This window comes from Schizosaccharomyces cryophilus (assembly GCF_000004155.1).
Source record: "Schizosaccharomyces cryophilus OY26 unplaced genomic scaffold supercont4.5, whole genome shotgun sequence".
NCBI lineage: Eukaryota > Fungi > Ascomycota > Schizosaccharomycetes > Schizosaccharomycetales > Schizosaccharomycetaceae > Schizosaccharomyces > Schizosaccharomyces cryophilus.
Window position 1 is genome coordinate 358,493 of NW_013185628.1, and position 17,108 is coordinate 375,600.

Sequence of the window (17,108 nt, forward strand, 5' to 3'; positions counted from 1 at the left end):
ACATAAATTATCTTAGTGAGGTACGCTGCGATGTGTTATGTGAACTAAAATAATAATAGGAGGAAAGATGGAAAGAAAAACAAGATTAAGAAAATATGATTTCCAGTGTTTTATTCAATGGTTTAATTTAGTGTACGTTTTTAGTTTATCGTCCATTCATAAAGTTATCTCAAAAATAGAGTTGCTGTTTAATAAAAAACACATACTCAATTCCATGTACCAATGTTATTTGTAGAGTCGTCAAGAGTCGGTGTTAAAAAGCTAGCTTTCCATGCTGGAAACAAGATCCAAGAAGAAAGGGGCGTTTATAATAGAATCATTGTAGGGAAAAAACAGATAAATGAGAAAATGCTATAAAAAAGTAGTTTGAGTTTCAGACATTCTTTTGATATTCTGAAGGAAACGAACTTTGGAATCAATTGAAAACAATCTCATACATATCATACCGTTTAGCGTCCAAAGAAAGATAAAGCATGATTGGAATTCCTTGGAAAAGGCTCGAGTCCGATACGGATAAAATGCAAAAATTCATCTATCGACATGCCATTATGTCGGCATACCTTCCACAAACTGGCGGTTTGTTCTACGATTAGATTGTCAAGACCAAGACGGTCGAAGTTCGGATGTCGTCTTCGTTCAGGCAAAGTGCGTGAACCGCTATCGATTTCATTCTCCAAAGGTTGATCCACGTCATAACGATCCCAATATGCTTTTTCTTCCAATCTTGTAGGTGAAACAGTCTTCTCATCTTGTTGCTCATTTTTTATCAGGCGTTGGACGGTTTGCTCTTGTTGTTTTTGTTTTCGCTTCTCTTCGATATCATACATGCCGTTGAATTTCAAGGAATGGTCATTCTTAAAGTAATAAACTTCAAATTCATATTTGTCTGCTTCAAAGATGTAGGAAACAGTACCCTCATCAGGATGTTCATTTCTAACAAACTTGGCAGTTTGTGGCCTAAAATGCTTTAGAAAACCAGATAACTCTTTCCCTTCAACTTCATTGAACTCTTTATTTAAGACTAATGCCTCGTGAAACCTGCTAAGAGGTAGCAAAAACTTGACCCGAAGTTGTAAAATAGGTGTTAACACACCTTCCAATTGACTTCGGTCGCTTAAGGGAAAGATCCCTAAGCAAGCCAATTCCTCACGACGATTGCTGTTCATTTTCGTAAAGTAAAGAGACCCTGAACTTTTCTTTGTTGGTGACTGAGTTGGAAGAATTCAACAAGGACCTTGTACTATATATATACATAAATATTTGCGCGGTGGAGTGACATACGAATGTTAGTACGTAAAAGCATGTATAAAGGCTTTGTTAAAAAGCGATTGCTTTTTGAATAAATGGAAAAAAATAGAAATAAAGCAACATCATTTTAATTACCAAAACAAAACATCCAGAAAATTGGATGAACAGATGGGATTTCATGTGGTTTGTTTACTAAAAGAGGAGAACGCATTGCGTTCGGTATGAATAGCGTTAGTGACGACAACTCACAAGTAAATAAACTAAAACAATCAGATTTTGCAAAGAACAATTGAAATATGGAAAAGAACAAGGATGAAAAATAAAAAGAAAGAAATGGAAAGCTCTTTTTTAACTCTCGTTCCAAAGGATTCTCTACATTTCCACTTCTTTCTTTTTATCTTTCATCCTTGTTCTTTTCCTGTTCTTTTCTTTTTTCTTCCTTGTTGACGAACGTAACTACCTCATCCGCGTTAGAGTGTCGTACTAAAAAATAAGGATTACATTCGACATCACTATTCCAGAAACCAGGCTTCAATGAGAATCAATCCTTGCAGCAGCAGCAGCAGCAGCAGCGACGTTATAAACCACAAAAAAACGCCCAGTGAACGAGAGCAATCAACTTCACTTTTGCTAATTTTTGTCTTTGATTTTTGCTGTTCTTAAGACATTGCATGCTTCGTAGCATTCGAGTCTAATTTTGCCATTTTGTCAAAAGAAAGGAGATTCACGGTTCCTTTAAAAAAAGCCAAGTTCCCTATTGGATTCTTTAAATAGACTTGTTTCGAAGGAAGAATCCTGTCTACTTTCTTGCTTAACTTAACTGTTCCTGGATTTCATTCTTTATATTTGAAAGAAAACAAAAACACTATCGATTTATCTTATTTCTCGTCATGTCTACAGTTCAAAGAACGTTACGATTAATTACTGATCAGGTACGTTATTCACGATTGGTTCCATCGATTGTTTGACAGGAGAAAAAGAGGTAGCAGGAGAGACATCAATACATGGAGAAGAGCTATTCTCTTTCTTTGTTGATAAAAAACGTTTTCCCTACAAGGATCTCTTCGCTGTCGTTTTCACCGTTGTTGCTTGCTTGCTCCCTACTAACCTCATTCCTTAGCATATTTTACCTGGAGGGGAAGCTGCCGTCTTGAATGATCAAAGCTTTGCTATGCGAGAATGGGCTATCAAAGTTGTTTGTTTAGACGCTCAGCAAGAAGAAGTAGATGCAAGTTTTATTGATCGCGTGACTTATAAATTACATCCTACTTTTCAAAATCCCACTAGAAGTATGTTTTTATGAAACCACCATTAGATCTTGAATTTTCTATGTCAGTTGGTTGGGATTTGCAGAGAGAAAGATTACTAACTTTCATCATAGCCGTCCGTAAGCCTCCCTTTATGATTCGAGAGCAAGGTTGGGGTGAATTTGAGATGGAAATCATCATTTACTATTCAGACAAAGGTGGTGAATATCGCTTTTCTCACTACTTACATTTCCAACAAGAGCACTACCATGAAGACATTGAGCTGGTAATCCATTTTTCTAACCTATTCTTGTTTTACTGACTCTCTTCTAGACAATTACTGCTGGTCGGCCAGGTTTACTAAAAGCTCTATCCCTTACAGGTCCTGTTCCTGGTTACTCACCTGAAGCCGATGATACAAGAAAGGATAAGCGAAAACCGGAAGCAGATGCTGGATCTGCAAAGAAAAAAACAAAAGCGAAACCTGTATGATGCTTGTTTTTATTTTTTCGGTTCTTCCTTCTCTAACCCATTTTTTTAGGTGGACATGGAAAAACTGGCTGATGGTCTTCAAAAACTACAAGAAGATGACCTTTTACAAGTTGTACAGATGGTAAATGAAAATAAGACACCAGACATGTACGTTCGTAACGATATTGAAGGTATGTTTTCACGAATAGTCACTTCCATTTCCTTTGTTAACTTATGATTTACAGGCGGCGAATTTCACATTGATCTTTATACACTCCCTGATAATTTGCTTCTTTTATTATACAGCTTCTGCGCAAAGCGCGTGACTATGTAATGAAAGAGAAAGAAATTCTAGCTCTTACTCGAGTTTCACTAGATAAAACTAATGACAAATCATTTCTTTGATATTGCATTTTGTGTTTACAAATCTTATGTATTTTATTTCCTCCATTACCAACAATTCATATCCAGATTCAAATGACATTCAGAGCATTGCCACCAGCATTGTTCTTTAAACAGTTGATCAAAAGAAAAAATACTTATAGTAAAGTTTTTATATATAAGAAGCTATTTGATGTATTTCAAACCAATGTTTTTCATAAAATTTTTTTCCTGGGACTTGCACAGTCCTATAAATTCAATAATCGATAGTCTATCTGTCAAAAACGTATACCCTAAAGGTCTGAAAATTTTTCAAAGTAAAGATGCCCTTTAAACCTGTTCAACTAGCATTTGAAAAATTTTCAGCTGCAGCTCCTAAGAAGCCTCCAGTTTTAATCCTTCATGGACTTCTGGGTTCTAGAAAAAATTGGCGATCTTTATCACAAAACTTTGTCTCAAAACTTGACAGAGATGTATACAACATCGATCAGAGATGTCACGGAGATTCACCTGGTGTTGGTCCTCTGTCATACCAGTCCTTAGCTTTTGATACTCAACAATTTATGAAAACACATGGCATTGAGAAGGCTTCTATTATCGGTCACTCTATGTAAGTATTACTCTCAAAATCCCTATATATAAATTACAATACTAACTGGTTTTAGGGGAGGAAAAACCGCCATGGCAACTGCGTTGATGTACCCGGACATGGTTGAGAAATTAGTTGTCGCCGATAATTCACCCATCTATACTCACCTTCCTGAGAAAACTAAAGTTTACATCAAGGCTATGATGCGCATCGATGAAGCAAATTTCAAAAAACAAAGCAGCGCAGACAAGATGTTGAAAGAGGTAGAGAATGATACTTTAGTCCGGGCATTCTTACTTTCTAATTTAAGGAAGAGCCCAGAAAATCCCAGTATTTTCAAATCCCAAATCCCTCTTGAACTCATTCACAATTCCCTCCCTGATTTAGCGGGATTCTCCGTCAATGAAAATGGTGCTGATCAATATAAAAAACCAACATTGGTCATTAAAGCTAAACACAGCACCTTTGTACCGGACGAAGCCTTGCCTGTGTTTAAAAAAATGTTTCCAAATTATAAATTGGAAACGTTGGACTGTGGTCATTGGGTTCATTTTGAGAAAGCCAAAGAGTTTACTGAACTTGTCGTAAAATTCCTATCGTCGGACTAAGCTAAATTAGCTATGAACCAGCTATTAATCGTTGATGTCAAACTAGTTGGCTTGATAATCTACTCCCTCCTCCAAAACAATAGACTTTACGTATAAATAGAATATAGCCTACTAAATAGGTACAATGGAAAAGATTATAAGATACAATCAGGAAAATATTGTAAGAAACAAACTAAGGAAATTACAATATACTATACAATTTCAGAACTACAGACTTCAGGTGTTTATATAATAGACGCTCTTCTCATTAGCTATTCTATATATTTCAATTTGCAGCCCCAATAAATTCAATAGGATATGTTTATACAGACTCCAAAGGAGTGACATCCTTGACAACCTTAGTACCAACATCTTGGCCCTCACCACCGTGAAGCTCAAGAAGCTTTTGAGCATCGTGCTTGGGAGACTTAAGGATCTTGACCTTACGGACAAGAACGTTTTGGAGAGGGAAGATACCGTTAGTAGCTTTCTCAATCTCACGACCAACAACCTCGGGGATAAGCTTTTGGACAAGCTCTCTCATGGAGCAAGAGGAGGTTTGGTTTTGGATGACTTGGAACATCTTCTGACGGATAGCGCGGATTTGAGAGGATTGAGCATAGGTGGCCTTCTTGACTTGGTTGGCACGACGACGAGTGAAGCCAATAACGAAGACACGGCAGAGATAGCCATCAGTAGTCTTGATGGTTTGGTTGGCTTCGATAGTGGTTTGCCACTTACGAACAAGAGAACGCAACTTGTCAGAAGTGATGCTCAAACCATTGAAGCTGGTAAGACAGTTCTTACCTTGAATGTCTTCAACACGGAGCTTAACCTTGCGGAATGCGTGTTCCTCGTCCTTTTGCAAGTCTGCAAGGGAAACTTCAAGGATACGTCCCTTAAGGGCGTCATTGGCGTTCTTAAGACCGGCAGTGCGGTTGACAAGAGTCTTTCCAACGTTCTTGACCTCGAAGAAGGAAGGAGCCTTGATGTCGTACCAGTCCTTACGAGCGAAAGGGTCAACGGCACGCTTCTTAATTCCCTTCTTGCCTTTGGAGAGTCTCTTGTTTTTTCCAACAGCCATTGTGGAGAAGTTTGGTTTCGTAAAATTTGGGAATTGTCAAAGTGTTCTATGTGACTGCTATGGTTTTTCTAGGTTAGGGTTAATTTGCGAAGCTCTAAACGTTGTCAACTTTTGTGGATGTTACCACATATACTTTGTTACTTCAGGTGATTTTTGTTTGTTTACTATAGACTGATTGTAAAAATACATATTTAATAGCAGTTTAAGGGTGTATCCTTGAGCGTATAAGATATCGCAATTGATATGTTTATTACGACGACTGGCGGTTTTTTTTCTTAGACATACCTGAAGGATTGATTCCAGTATTTTCTGTAGATCAGCGCATATGTTAATGATGATTTACTAACAGTATATAAAGAAGTAGCTTCATAATGTCATTATCGTCTCAACGGTAGTTTTTAGGCTACATATAAAATTATACTGCCGCGTGAACTTGTTAATTGACTAGATCCTTTATGTTATAAACAGTAAATTAGACCATAAGAGTATTCTCTGATGCTGTAATAATATTAGTCTATCTTGCAGATAGCATGAATCTTAATTCAGGATAGCATTAAAATTATCTTCATGGGAACGTTCTATTCTTTATTATCATTAAAATTATTTCACGAGAATGAAAATATTAGGGTTTTTCGTATTTTTCCAATCATTTAGCGTCGTTGGTCGAACATTGTGAATATAATATACAAATGTTGAAGAATTTTTCAAACTGAGTGAGCAGGACTTCCGGAACGATGAATTGATGAGGAACGGCGGGCTGGCACCAACAAAGGTTCTCTTTCTGCAGCCCACAGTTTTTGTTGATATATTTTGTAACTCTTGTAGCCACTATTGGTAAAGACTGCAGCAGTTAAGAAGCCAAGGAGAGAAATCGCGAAAGTCCTCCAGCTAGCGTCTCGTTTTGTAGGAATTGGAGATCGTACAAAGAAAACATTTCCACAACTAGAGAAACCACTTTCTTCAATATGGACCCACGGCCCATTATCAACTGATAGAAGAGAATCGTGGATAATAAATGACTGTTTTCCAGTGTCAATGATGTGTCGATCGGCAAAGGAAAAGTCCTTTGATTTGATATCAGAGTCCGATAGGGGAGGGACTACAACAGAAAATCCTTGTTCTAACATGTCTAATAGTCCCTGCTTTTCGAGTAAACTTAAAAATTCTTTCCTTCCTCCCGCAATAATCATATCACGTTGAGGTATAGCAAAGGGAACAACTAATCTATCCAAGATATGAACGACACCTTCTTGAACCAACATATCACGCGTTTTCACATTGTAAGAAAGTCCATTTATCTTTAATATATCGTTGTTCTCATTCGTGCTTTCAACCATTATACTTCTACCGGACAAGGTTGTATAGTTTCCAGAAGTCCAAGAATCCTCAGTTGACCCGAAGTAATGGATTCCTTGGAAAATGTACTCAAGCAAAACATTTTGCATCATCTCCAAATTATGTTCTAAAGCCTTTCGTAAAAGTCCCAACTCTGCCCATGCATCATTTTCAACCAAAAACCAAGTACTGTTGGGATCTTCTCCAAGGCCGAGTGAGGCTAGGTATCGAATACTCATGGAAATTTCATCCAGCAAAATAAGTTGGGAGAGCAAAGGCCTAGGGGGTTCAATGTCTTTTTCAAGAACAAATAAACTTACATTACCGATCGTCTCCTTGTCAATGGAATGCGAGTCGAAATTAACGTAAAGTGCACCAGCAGTATCTGTAGCAACTCTTATTAAAGCACTATGTTCATCATGGCTTTTGGCATTAGTCCTCGATAAGTAATATTTGTTGACATCTGGCATATAAAAGTTTTCCATAATATGATAATCGATATCAGAGCTTTCACGGAAAGCCCAATTCGTAGGAGCAAAAATTCCTCTGTGAGATGATGTATCCACAGCAATATATTCTCTTTCTTTAGAAATTTTTTCACTAAACCAGGTTGCTCCTAAGCCTATCAGATATTTAGCGGGCGTAAACGTAATGACTTCAGGATTTAGCAGAGCAGGTAAGACATGTATAGCTCCATTGCGGGTGACTATATCAAAATTATATGAAGGAGTGTCATTGAAGTATAAGATTTTTTTGGGCTTATCGTATTGCAAGGTTATAATAGGCCCGTTTCTTAGAGTAAAATTCTTGGGTTCAACAACGTCGTCAGCATACACTCGTTCATGGATGACAGAGTGTTGATTGAAAAGAGTTTTTACATCTTCAGTGGCATAAAAAGAGTAAAAATAGCTTAGTTGGGTACTTGTAAAAGTATTCACAAACACATCCGTTGTCGGAACAAAGAGAGTAGTTGATTCATACTCACTAACCCAGGCAGAAGATAAACGATAGAATATGCTGTACTCGCTTTCAGAACTTAGTATTTCCAACGATGTCGGTGGAAGGCGAAGCAGTTGATCCACAACTTGGACAACACCGCTATCGGCACGCCAGTTGGGTTTGATGATGTAGACATCGTTTACGAGATCATAAGGATTATTAGACTCCTCTCTGTGTGTTACTTTTAAAGCGATTGGTCGGCCATCGGCCGCTTTGAATTCAGTAGCGAAAACTGTACGATTCAAATCAGTCGTATTCAATATGTGGTAGGGCCACACTGGATCAATCGTGTCTCTACGAAATGCTTCATTAACAGGAGCAAACAGCGTTAATCCTTTATTTCGATTTAAGTAAGGAATGAAGTTTTCCTGCTGTAGGTGCCTTATTAAACGAAAAAAGTTGGGACTTGAAGACAGTAAATCTACAATTGACGTTGACCGACTATGCAATGCAGCCTGTGCTTGAATTGAAAAAAAGAATAAAGAAAAGCATATGAGATTAATCCAAAGCACCATTGCATTTCTTGGTAACAATGATATTGTAATTGTGTGTAGTTGAAGTTTACTAGGAATATCCCAAGGGATCAAATTTAGGACATCTAACCACCACAAAGGGTTATCTTTGGCTTTGTTTTATTTATTTATTTTTTCTAATTTTGTTTACGACCAAAAGCTGTACATTTGTCACCCAACGAAATTCACACTCAATTGCTTGTAAAGCAATGTCTACCTAGTCAGCAATAGTTAGATGATCTCTTGTTATACAATTCTTTTCTTTATTATTTTGGTACAGGTCTATCCGACAGTTATTTCACCTTGGCTTAAACAAAATGACGCTTGCTTATTCTTTCATGGAAGTGGCTTCAAGTTTGTTTATGCTTTTGGTTTTTAATCTGAATTTGCAAAGCTATGGACAGTTTTTGTTGGCAATGCTCCTGCAATTGCAATTGGTTCTATAAAAGCTCAACTTTGAAGTTTTGTTTATGTGAAATGGATATCGCAATGGCTTTCTTTCTATTTTTTTATATATAATTTCCAAGATCTTTTTATTTTCCTTTTCTTTCATTAGCAAAGAATGATCCTTCTGTTTTGTACATACTTGTTTTCATTTATACATTAATTATTTATTAGTAAACTGGAACGTGCTGCTTTAAGGCTTTACCAACACCACTAAATGCTGTTTAAGAATACGCGTTCCATTTCGCTTCGTAGATGCTTTGTCAACAATAAAAAAATCTTGAAATTTACCATTAAAAGCATATTGGGACGCTTCTTTTAGAACGCTACTGCGACTTTATCATTCATCAAAAATGGCGGCAATGACAGATGTTACAGACCCTACCTCCGTTGCTATGGAGTTGGGTAGTGAAAAGATCACAATTGTACGTGACTAAGATTGCGTAGAAGCATTGGAGGCGCTTGGATGTTCTCTTCTATGTCCTAGAAGCTAAGCGTATGGTTTACTAACAAAATTTGCTAGTTGCCTGGTCATTCTGCAGACTTTACTTCTGTCACGTTCCAAATTCTTAAAGAAGATCATACTTTGGGAAACTCTCTTCGCTATATGATTATGAAAAAGTAAGCGAATACCATTCATTATGAATACCTGCTCACCACTCATTAGCCCCGAGGTTGAATTTTGTGGGTACTCCATCCCTCATCCCTCAGAAGCCAAGATGAATCTTCGAATCCAGACAATTCGTAAGTACCAAAGCTATAAAAAAAAAACACAAAAAGGTGAAAAAGAAGATAGTGTGTTTTTTTCCTCACTTCTCATCGTTTAGGGATACCCTTTTGACTTGTTCTTTTGATTTTTATATGACCAGTGACTAACTTTCGTTTTGTAGCAAGTACAACAGCAATTGAAGCACTAAAGAAAGGATTAGATGATTTAATGGATCTTTGCGACGTTGTTACAGACTCTTTCAATAAGGAACTCCAGGATAGTAATCAATCTATGCAGATTGATGCTTGATTTGGCTGTGAACAACAAGCTCATGCGTTTCCTTTTGGATGCTGTTAATTTAAAATGCATACAGCGTTTCAAGCGTTTGTGTTATGTTCCCTAATTGGAACGGTCATTTACTTTTCTTGACATATATAATTATGGGATTTCGGTTGAAAGCGGCTATTTAGGGAATATTGTAATTTCATTTTCATTGAAGTTTATAAACTGTGAATATTAAAAATTATTCTCTTACACGTATCCATTCTACTTCTAATAGTATTTTAAATAATTGTATCAAACAATAACACTATAACTAGATAAACTACATATCATTGTTTTCTACAATCACATCTCCGTACCTCTTCCTTCAACTCGACGACCGTCGTAAATATATACAACATACTCTTCATGGTCCATCCTTTTCTTATTTCTAGCTGTTATACCCTTTTGTACATTGGGTCTTTATACATCTTTTCAGTAGGAAGACCAAAGCCTGGTTTGGTTCGTAATGATCCCAATGTAGTTTTGGCACGATGCACCGGAGTAGTAGTTGCTTCCTTTCTTTCGTATTTTTTGACCAAGTGGTTATGCAACACCAATTCTCTTGTTTTTCTCAATTTAAAACAGATTACAAAGTATCTGTTTCATGTAGGAATCCTTTTTTTAGGACCATTATATCAGACTTTCTTCGTTGAAAAAATGTACAAGGTTCCTCTAAAGAACCTTCTTTTCGAAATAAAAGATCCAGTGACTTGGCGAAACCTAGTTATTGTATGTAGCTTAGCATGATTGTTATTGCATCCAGGTATACTGACTTGTTAGGGACCTCTTTCAGAAGAGCTGATGTTTCGTTGTGCAATGGTTCCGTTATTTGAAAAATTAGATTACTCTTGGAAAGAAATCATTCTCTTGGCACCCCTTTTGTTCGGCTTTGCTCACTTTCATCATTCCTATGAGCTTTTGCTGAATTATCCGGGAGCATACGTTATTGCAATGGTACAATTCCTTGTGCAATTCTTCTATACGACAATATTTGGATGGTATAGCACGTATGTATTCCTACAAACCCATAGCTTATGGCCTACTTTTCTGATTCACTCTTTTTGCAACTTTATGGGATTGCCAGTATTTTACGGAAAAATTGGAACGAAATCGCAGACGACTATCTATTATATTTTACTAATTACCGGGCTCTTTCTTTTTGCCATTACCTGGAATTTGCTATATTCGTAAACTTCGGTATCAAATGGGTACTATACCTCAGTATTTTGGGGTTCTTTTGTTAAAATAAAAAAAAATTATACCACAAATAACTGTTGATTCATTTGTGATTTTGCTAGACGACAGACAAGTGCACTCAGCTGAAGCAGTGTCTGCACTCCTTCTAAAACAATCATATGCGTAGTTCCAATTTCCTTGAGCATTTCCAAACGGCTGAATTCCGGTATCTCATTCATTGTTTTCACAACACGAAACATGTTCGTTACGATGTCCACCGCGCTATAGCCAAGACCCCATATGTCTCGAAGCTTTGCCAAAGCTGTATCGACATCTCCAGAATGACATGCTTGAAGGATCGCATATATCGCTACTGGGGACGGTTGGTCCGCTACCCGAAAAACATTTTCCCCGTTAACTAAGTCAAATCCCGATACTGTACTTTGTAAATTGTTGATCGCTTGACGCATATCTCCTTCAGAAGTCATAATGAGAGCGGCCATACCGTCATCCGTATACTTTACGTTTTCTAGTTTACATATTTCAAGCAAACGCTGCAGGACTTGTTGTTCTGTCAATCTCGAGTATCTCAAAATAGCACAACGAGATTGAATAGGCTCGATAATTTTGTTGGACTGATTGCAGGCTAAAGCAAATCTTGTTGTGTTACTGTAAATCTCCATTGTTCTTCGTAAGGCTTGCTGTGCACCTGCTGTCATACTGTCTGCTTCATCCAGGATAATAATTTTATGACGACCTGGAGGAAGGTTCACCTTCTTCTGGGCAAAACCTTTGATTTTGTTTCTTACAACGTCAATACCTCGCTCATCAGATGCATTCAACTCTAGTATCCCCTCTCGACAGGCTGAACCCAGGAGCATGTTGGCCAAGCAGATAATTGAAGTAGTTTTACCAATGCCTGGCATTCCCTTAAATCCATTAGTTGTTACCAAAACAAAATTTGCATACCGAAATAATAAGATGAGGCATATTGCCATCCTTAGCTATCACTTTTAAACGATCGACTGTTTCTTCATTTCCAACGACATCATCAAGCACTACTGGTCTATATTTTTCTACCCTATATCTCATGTGTTAGCTTTTTACAAGGCTATAATATTCAATTCATCGTCCTTTCTCATAAACCAACCGTTTGACTTGTCATCCACCAAAGCTAAAAAAGACACGTTCTTCCTGCTCAAACTTACCAAGGTAACTCATATCGTACTGCTACATTCTTTGTCCCTGAAGAAGACATAACTGCATCGCCCATTTTTGCGCACGGTCTACCTCTGGGCAAGTATTCGGTGGAGGGTGGACGCTTAAAAGTCCCAGCGTCAAGTAATGTTACGATACCTGCTTCATCCGTATAAAAGAATAAGAAAAAACCAAGTAAATCAGTGTGTATGAAAGAGTTTTTACTTGAAGCGAAAAGCTATGCATCCGGGCTCATCCAAGTTGAGAAATCAGAGACCATTCCTTTACCATAAATCAACCCTTGAATAGATTCAAGTCTGTTCTATTCTTCTTTATTTCATTCTATATAAAATATAACGTTCCATAATAAGAACTACTGAAAGCCCAAAGCTCTTCAATTCTGTTTCATTTCGCTTAGTGTGAGCTAGAAGTAAGCGAATCTACCCCATACTTTATTTCTACAAACTTGGTTTCGTAAATCAAGACAGGTTATTGAACAATCTCATAGCATATATCTAAAAAAATATATAGACTTTCCTTTTTCTCTATACATAGGAATAGTATAAGGAAAGTATGGTGGTCCAATTATCCGAAGTGTTTTTAAAAGACCCACAATCCTTTCTTCAAAAAATCCAAGATGCCTCGTTGTCAAACCCAGGAAAACCTGATCTCCAAGGAAGTTTAGGTATTGAGGAGGCAATTTCTGATTTGTTTTTACATAAGGATGAGTTAGAAAAAGTAAGTTATGCCGTTATACCTATCTTTGAATGATGGCGCTAACACTCAGATCCCAAATTTTCTCATTTGTAATCCCAACGAGTTAAAAACCGGACAATTACTTCGACTACAGGGAATGGTACAAGATACAAATTTTGGACATGAATTTTTTGCAGGTGCCATCAAAATGAATGATCAATATTGGCGGGGATGTCGCTACGTTCTCAATTACAGCGAAGATGAATCTTATGTGGATGAGAGTAAAATAGCACTTGATGAACGGTATTCTTTATTTGTAACTAATATTCCTGGCGAACAGATTCCAAACCAATCTAATTATTTGGAAACGAAAGAAGAAAATGAGGTATTTAAAGAACTGACCATGAAATATTCAAACAGAACGTTAGAGAAAGGAGATTTTGGCTTTTGTGTAAAATGTTACGGCGGAATGGAAACTCGAATTCGTGTTTGTCAGGCTGTTGACATGTTAGGCATGTACGAAGAGCCGAGTGAATATTCTGATGGGCTTCCTATTCTTCATTTGATCACATTTCAAGACTATAAGCAACCTTTCACTACGTATCCGTCTGAGGAAGAGGCTAAACAACTACAATCAAAGTTGCTTACTCAATTTAACAAAGTATTGGGAGACAATGTGGCATCCAAGTCCTTGCTGCTTTGCTTGCTTTCAAATGTCGTTCATAGGGCAGACAGCTTCATCGTTGGATCTTTTAGCCTGAATTTGACCAATTGCACACCAGTCTGTGCATTTAGGATAATTAGCCTGTTGAAAGATTTGACAAACAGAACAGTCGTACAAAAAGTAAACGTGCACGAACTAAACAAGGAGCCGCTATATCCTCGAAGTGATGGAGATACTTTATCAATTGGTCGCTTGCAATTGACGCCAGGAACGTTACTGATTTTGGATGAAACCGAACTTTCGAGTGGCACCTTGAATGATACAGGCGTTCGTAATGTCGCATTTTTATCCTTTCTCCTTTCTCAACAAGAAATTACGTTTGCGTATCCATTTAGTAGCTATAACATACAGACGGACGTGCGAATCGTTGTTTTAAGCCATGGAAAGTCAATCTTGCCTGTTAATGTTGTATATGCAAGCAAATTCGACGAGTCATCAATGTCAAGCGAGACATCTCTACCATCAGACGAATCGGAAGCATTGTCAAATTATCTCAAATTATGGACTCGTGCTACTGACATACCATATGATATGTTAGAGTTCATTCAATCAAACTATGTTGGTTCGAGGCGAAATGGTTCTCAAACAAATGAAAAAGTACTTTCTATTGAGATCAATTGCTCTCGCCTTTATGCAAAAAGTTTAGCCAGCAAACTGGTTTCGAGGGAGCATTTTGAAGAAGCATCTCGCTTGGTGGAACAATGGACAATTCCTTGAAAAGCAAATGGGTTAGAACAACGCTCTTGTTTCAAGGTGAAGGTTTCCTTTGTGAAATATAAAAAACCTCATTTATGTATATTAAATCTTTCTATAATGATTTCAGCCTTGTATTATGATTACTCTTACCGTACTTCCCTCTCAAAACTTTAGCGAGTCGCTACGAACGTTGGTAAAATCTTTTCACTGAATATGGCCTTTCTGAATTCACCATCCAGAATAGGTACTAGTTTAAGAAATTCGATTTGAATCCGTCTTTCTTACTCTGAATTTTGTTTTAAAATCTTTTTACGTATCGTATCGAATTAATAATCAAAACGTTGCATATGCGGATGGCAAAGAGGTTCAATTTCATTTCGGAAACTCAATGAACCAGGCAGACTTCTTGCAAGAGCTTCCAGTAAGTATACACTAATAATCTGGATAAATTATTTTAACTTTTTTTAGCATGTATATAAACGGTTAGAATCTGGGCTTATTATACCTCAGTTAAAAGATGTTTTACGAGTATTTGGACTACGGCTGTCAGGCACAAAACCTGAACTTATTGCCCGAATCAAAGAGTTTGTTGAAAAAATAGCTATTAATAATGACATGAACACGTGGGTTTCACTAAAAAAAGCGGTTGATGGAGACATCTCTGGTGCTATTTGTACATTACAATCTAATCTTTCGCAAATTTATCCTCAGACTTTAGCTATCCCGCCTCCTGTAAATAATTCTGGCAGTAGAGCGTATACTAGACCGTTCGCTCCAGTCGTCCATTCACGAATTCGTTTCCGGAAAACTCCATTCTACGATATACTGGAACCGTTCAATACACCTTTTTCTATACCGGCTTGTGTTGGCGCACGTAATACGGTATCATTTTCTTTTCAATTGACGCCAATGGCTCTCTCAAAACTATTAAGCAATCCGAAGGAATATAGAGTGTACTTCTTCTCAACCCCGACAGATACAATTGGTTTTGGTGAATGTTTAATGGAGTATCCTACTCCTCAAATGGAGCTTCGGGCCAATAATCAAGTTGCACATGCTAACTATCGCGGCTTGAAAGGGAGAAGTGGTACTACAAACCCAGCTGACATAACAGACTACATAACCAAATACGCTGGTCCTCCGGGAAATAATGTTGTTATTTATTATATGAATGCTACGAAAAGGTATTCTGCTGTCGTTGCTCTTGTTAAGGCGTATTCTGTTGATTATTTGGTTGATGATATCAAGAAACGAAAAATTGAAACGAAAGAAAAAATCGTGGAGCGTATTAAGAGTGAAAACGAGGATACCGATATTATTGCGACTTCGACAGATATTTCTCTAAAGTGTCCGTTATCATTTACCAGAATATCTCTACCGGTAAGATCTAGTTACTGCAAGCACATTCAATGTTTTGATGCTAGAGCGTTCTTAGAGATGAATCAGCAAACTCCTTCGTGGATGTGTCCTGTTTGTAATATACACATTCGTTATCCTGATTTGGTTGTCGATGGGTTCATGCAACATATTTTAGAGAATAGCCCCAGTAATTCCGAAACAATTACCGTTGATCCCGTAGGAAATTGGAGCATGAATACTTTTGATGAAGAAAGTGAAAGTTCCGAGGAAGAAAACTTGCCAAAGGAACAGATTATAGAATTGAGCGACGAAGAGCGATCTGCTACGCCTGCAAATCCTAGTGAACCTCCAAATGTACCAAAACGAAAGGCGTCACCTGCCGCCGCCAATTCAACAAATAAAAAGAAGAGAGAATCTTTGGTAATTGATCTTACTATTTCTGACGATGAAGAACCCTCAGCTACAGCGTCTCCCCCTTTATCAGCAACGAAGGAGACAGATAAATCTTATTCGAAGCCAGCATCTCCAAGCCCTATTCAAAGAAATTCCCAACCGTCAGAATCCACTCCATCAGAAAACTTTTCGTTACCAAAAAGTTCTGTGAATGGTATTTCTCAGGCATCAACACCGCCAAGCACCACTACGGTCCCCTCTACTACAACGACTTCTCATAGATCTTACAGTACTTATGACCCTAATTACGTATCTAGAAGGAGTTCATATTCCGGCAGACGTCCGACAGAGTCATTTGATAGCTCCAGAGGGATAAGTTTTCCTCCTGTCAATACTCCTCCTCCTAGAGGAGATTTTCGTTTAGGGAGTTTACCAGTCGACGACAGTCATATTATATATCATCCTTCGATGCCGTCGAGGTCGTCAGTGATGGATAATTCCACTCCAGGAGCCCATATGACGACTGCCAATGACCCTGCGAATTTACTAATCAGTGACTTAGTACTGCCTCCAGTGGGAGCGAACCCCAATAATAGCTCCCCATCTGTTAGGTCGGATACTAGAGAATCACAACTGTCAAACATTTATACACCCAATCAACCAGTGTTATATAATAATATTCCAACCCGGCCACCTTTCACCATCCGGGAGTCTGACCGTGATCTGCTTAGTTATGATGATTCGAGAGGGAGGTCTATGTTAAGCTTACCTCAAATACAAGACACGCGACAGAGGACACCACTGCAGACGGCTGGACCGCTGTGGAATGAAGAGGATGATAACCGAATCAATTGGGATTCTGAATTTCATACCTCTTTCCCGTTTAATAGCTCTACGTAATTACAAGAGGGATTGTACGAGTGATAGTGTACGAAAA

At 37.8% G+C, this 17,108-nt stretch overlaps 10 protein-coding genes across 10 annotated transcripts; 6 read left to right on the forward strand and 4 right to left on the reverse strand.

Annotated features, from left to right (window-relative positions):
• Window positions 1-13: 13 nt before the first annotated feature.
• Window positions 14-1,528, reverse strand: SPOG_00735 (uncharacterized protein). Its single transcript, XM_013168912.1, has one exon. It carries the CDS (start codon window positions 1,164-1,166, stop codon window positions 450-452), a length of 717 nt encoding a protein of 238 aa, XP_013024366.1. The 5' UTR covers window positions 1,167-1,528; the 3' UTR covers window positions 14-449.
• Window positions 1,529-1,749: 221 nt separating this feature from the next.
• Window positions 1,750-3,406, forward strand: SPOG_00734 (transcription factor TFIIF complex subunit Tfg3). Its single transcript, XM_013168911.1, has 6 exons — window positions 1,750-2,180; window positions 2,369-2,537; window positions 2,630-2,781; window positions 2,829-2,981; window positions 3,037-3,157; window positions 3,212-3,406. The coding sequence occupies exons 1-6, from the start codon at window positions 2,139-2,141 to the stop codon at window positions 3,298-3,300; spliced, it is 726 nt and encodes a 241-aa protein (XP_013024365.1). The 5' UTR covers window positions 1,750-2,138; the 3' UTR covers window positions 3,301-3,406.
• A 182-nt stretch (window positions 3,407-3,588) lies between these two features.
• SPOG_00733 (hydrolase) lies at window positions 3,589-4,793 on the forward strand. The gene is made up of 2 exons (XM_013168910.1): window positions 3,589-3,957; window positions 4,013-4,793. The coding sequence occupies exons 1-2, from the start codon at window positions 3,671-3,673 to the stop codon at window positions 4,542-4,544; spliced, it is 819 nt and encodes a 272-aa protein (XP_013024364.1). The 5' UTR covers window positions 3,589-3,670; the 3' UTR covers window positions 4,545-4,793.
• On the reverse strand, window positions 4,693-5,649 carry SPOG_00732 (40S ribosomal protein S3a). The gene has a single exon (XM_013168909.1). It carries the CDS (start codon window positions 5,605-5,607, stop codon window positions 4,846-4,848), a length of 762 nt encoding a protein of 253 aa, XP_013024363.1. The 5' UTR covers window positions 5,608-5,649; the 3' UTR covers window positions 4,693-4,845.
• Window positions 5,650-5,869: 220 nt separating this feature from the next.
• Window positions 5,870-8,520, reverse strand: SPOG_00731 (fasciclin domain-containing protein). The gene has a single exon (XM_013168908.1). The coding sequence runs from the start codon at window positions 8,454-8,456 to the stop codon at window positions 6,312-6,314; it is 2,145 nt and encodes a 714-aa protein (XP_013024362.1). The 5' UTR covers window positions 8,457-8,520; the 3' UTR covers window positions 5,870-6,311.
• Window positions 8,521-9,084: 564 nt separating this feature from the next.
• SPOG_00730 (DNA-directed RNA polymerase I and III subunit Rpc19) lies at window positions 9,085-10,145 on the forward strand. Its single transcript, XM_013168907.1, has 4 exons — window positions 9,085-9,322; window positions 9,421-9,518; window positions 9,565-9,641; window positions 9,788-10,145. The coding sequence occupies exons 1-4, from the start codon at window positions 9,251-9,253 to the stop codon at window positions 9,913-9,915; spliced, it is 375 nt and encodes a 124-aa protein (XP_013024361.1). The 5' UTR covers window positions 9,085-9,250; the 3' UTR covers window positions 9,916-10,145.
• A 58-nt stretch (window positions 10,146-10,203) lies between these two features.
• SPOG_00729 (CAA Xprenyl protease) lies at window positions 10,204-12,691 on the forward strand. The gene is made up of 2 exons (XM_013168906.1): window positions 10,204-10,659; window positions 10,711-12,691. The coding sequence occupies exons 1-2, from the start codon at window positions 10,297-10,299 to the stop codon at window positions 11,119-11,121; spliced, it is 774 nt and encodes a 257-aa protein (XP_013024360.1). The 5' UTR covers window positions 10,204-10,296; the 3' UTR covers window positions 11,122-12,691.
• On the reverse strand, window positions 10,994-12,718 carry SPOG_00728 (DNA replication factor C complex subunit Rfc4). Its single transcript, XM_013168905.1, has 3 exons — window positions 12,315-12,718; window positions 12,076-12,187; window positions 10,994-12,035 (listed from the first exon to the last, which is right to left on the reverse strand). The coding sequence occupies exons 1-3, from the start codon at window positions 12,377-12,379 to the stop codon at window positions 11,187-11,189; spliced, it is 1,026 nt and encodes a 341-aa protein (XP_013024359.1). The 5' UTR covers window positions 12,380-12,718; the 3' UTR covers window positions 10,994-11,186.
• A 158-nt stretch (window positions 12,719-12,876) lies between these two features.
• On the forward strand, window positions 12,877-14,440 carry SPOG_00727 (MCM binding protein; the record flags this gene model as incomplete). Its single annotated transcript, XM_013168904.1, has 2 exons — window positions 12,877-13,041; window positions 13,154-14,440. 2 exons carry the CDS (start codon window positions 12,877-12,879, stop codon window positions 14,438-14,440), a joined length of 1,452 nt encoding a protein of 483 aa, XP_013024358.1.
• A 594-nt stretch (window positions 14,441-15,034) lies between these two features.
• SPOG_00726 (SUMO E3 ligase Pli1) lies at window positions 15,035-17,071 on the forward strand (the record flags this gene model as incomplete). The annotated part of the gene is made up of 1 exon (XM_013168903.1): window positions 15,035-17,071. One exon carries the CDS (start codon window positions 15,035-15,037, stop codon window positions 17,069-17,071), a length of 2,037 nt encoding a protein of 678 aa, XP_013024357.1.
• Between the last annotated feature and the right edge of the window lie 37 nt (window positions 17,072-17,108).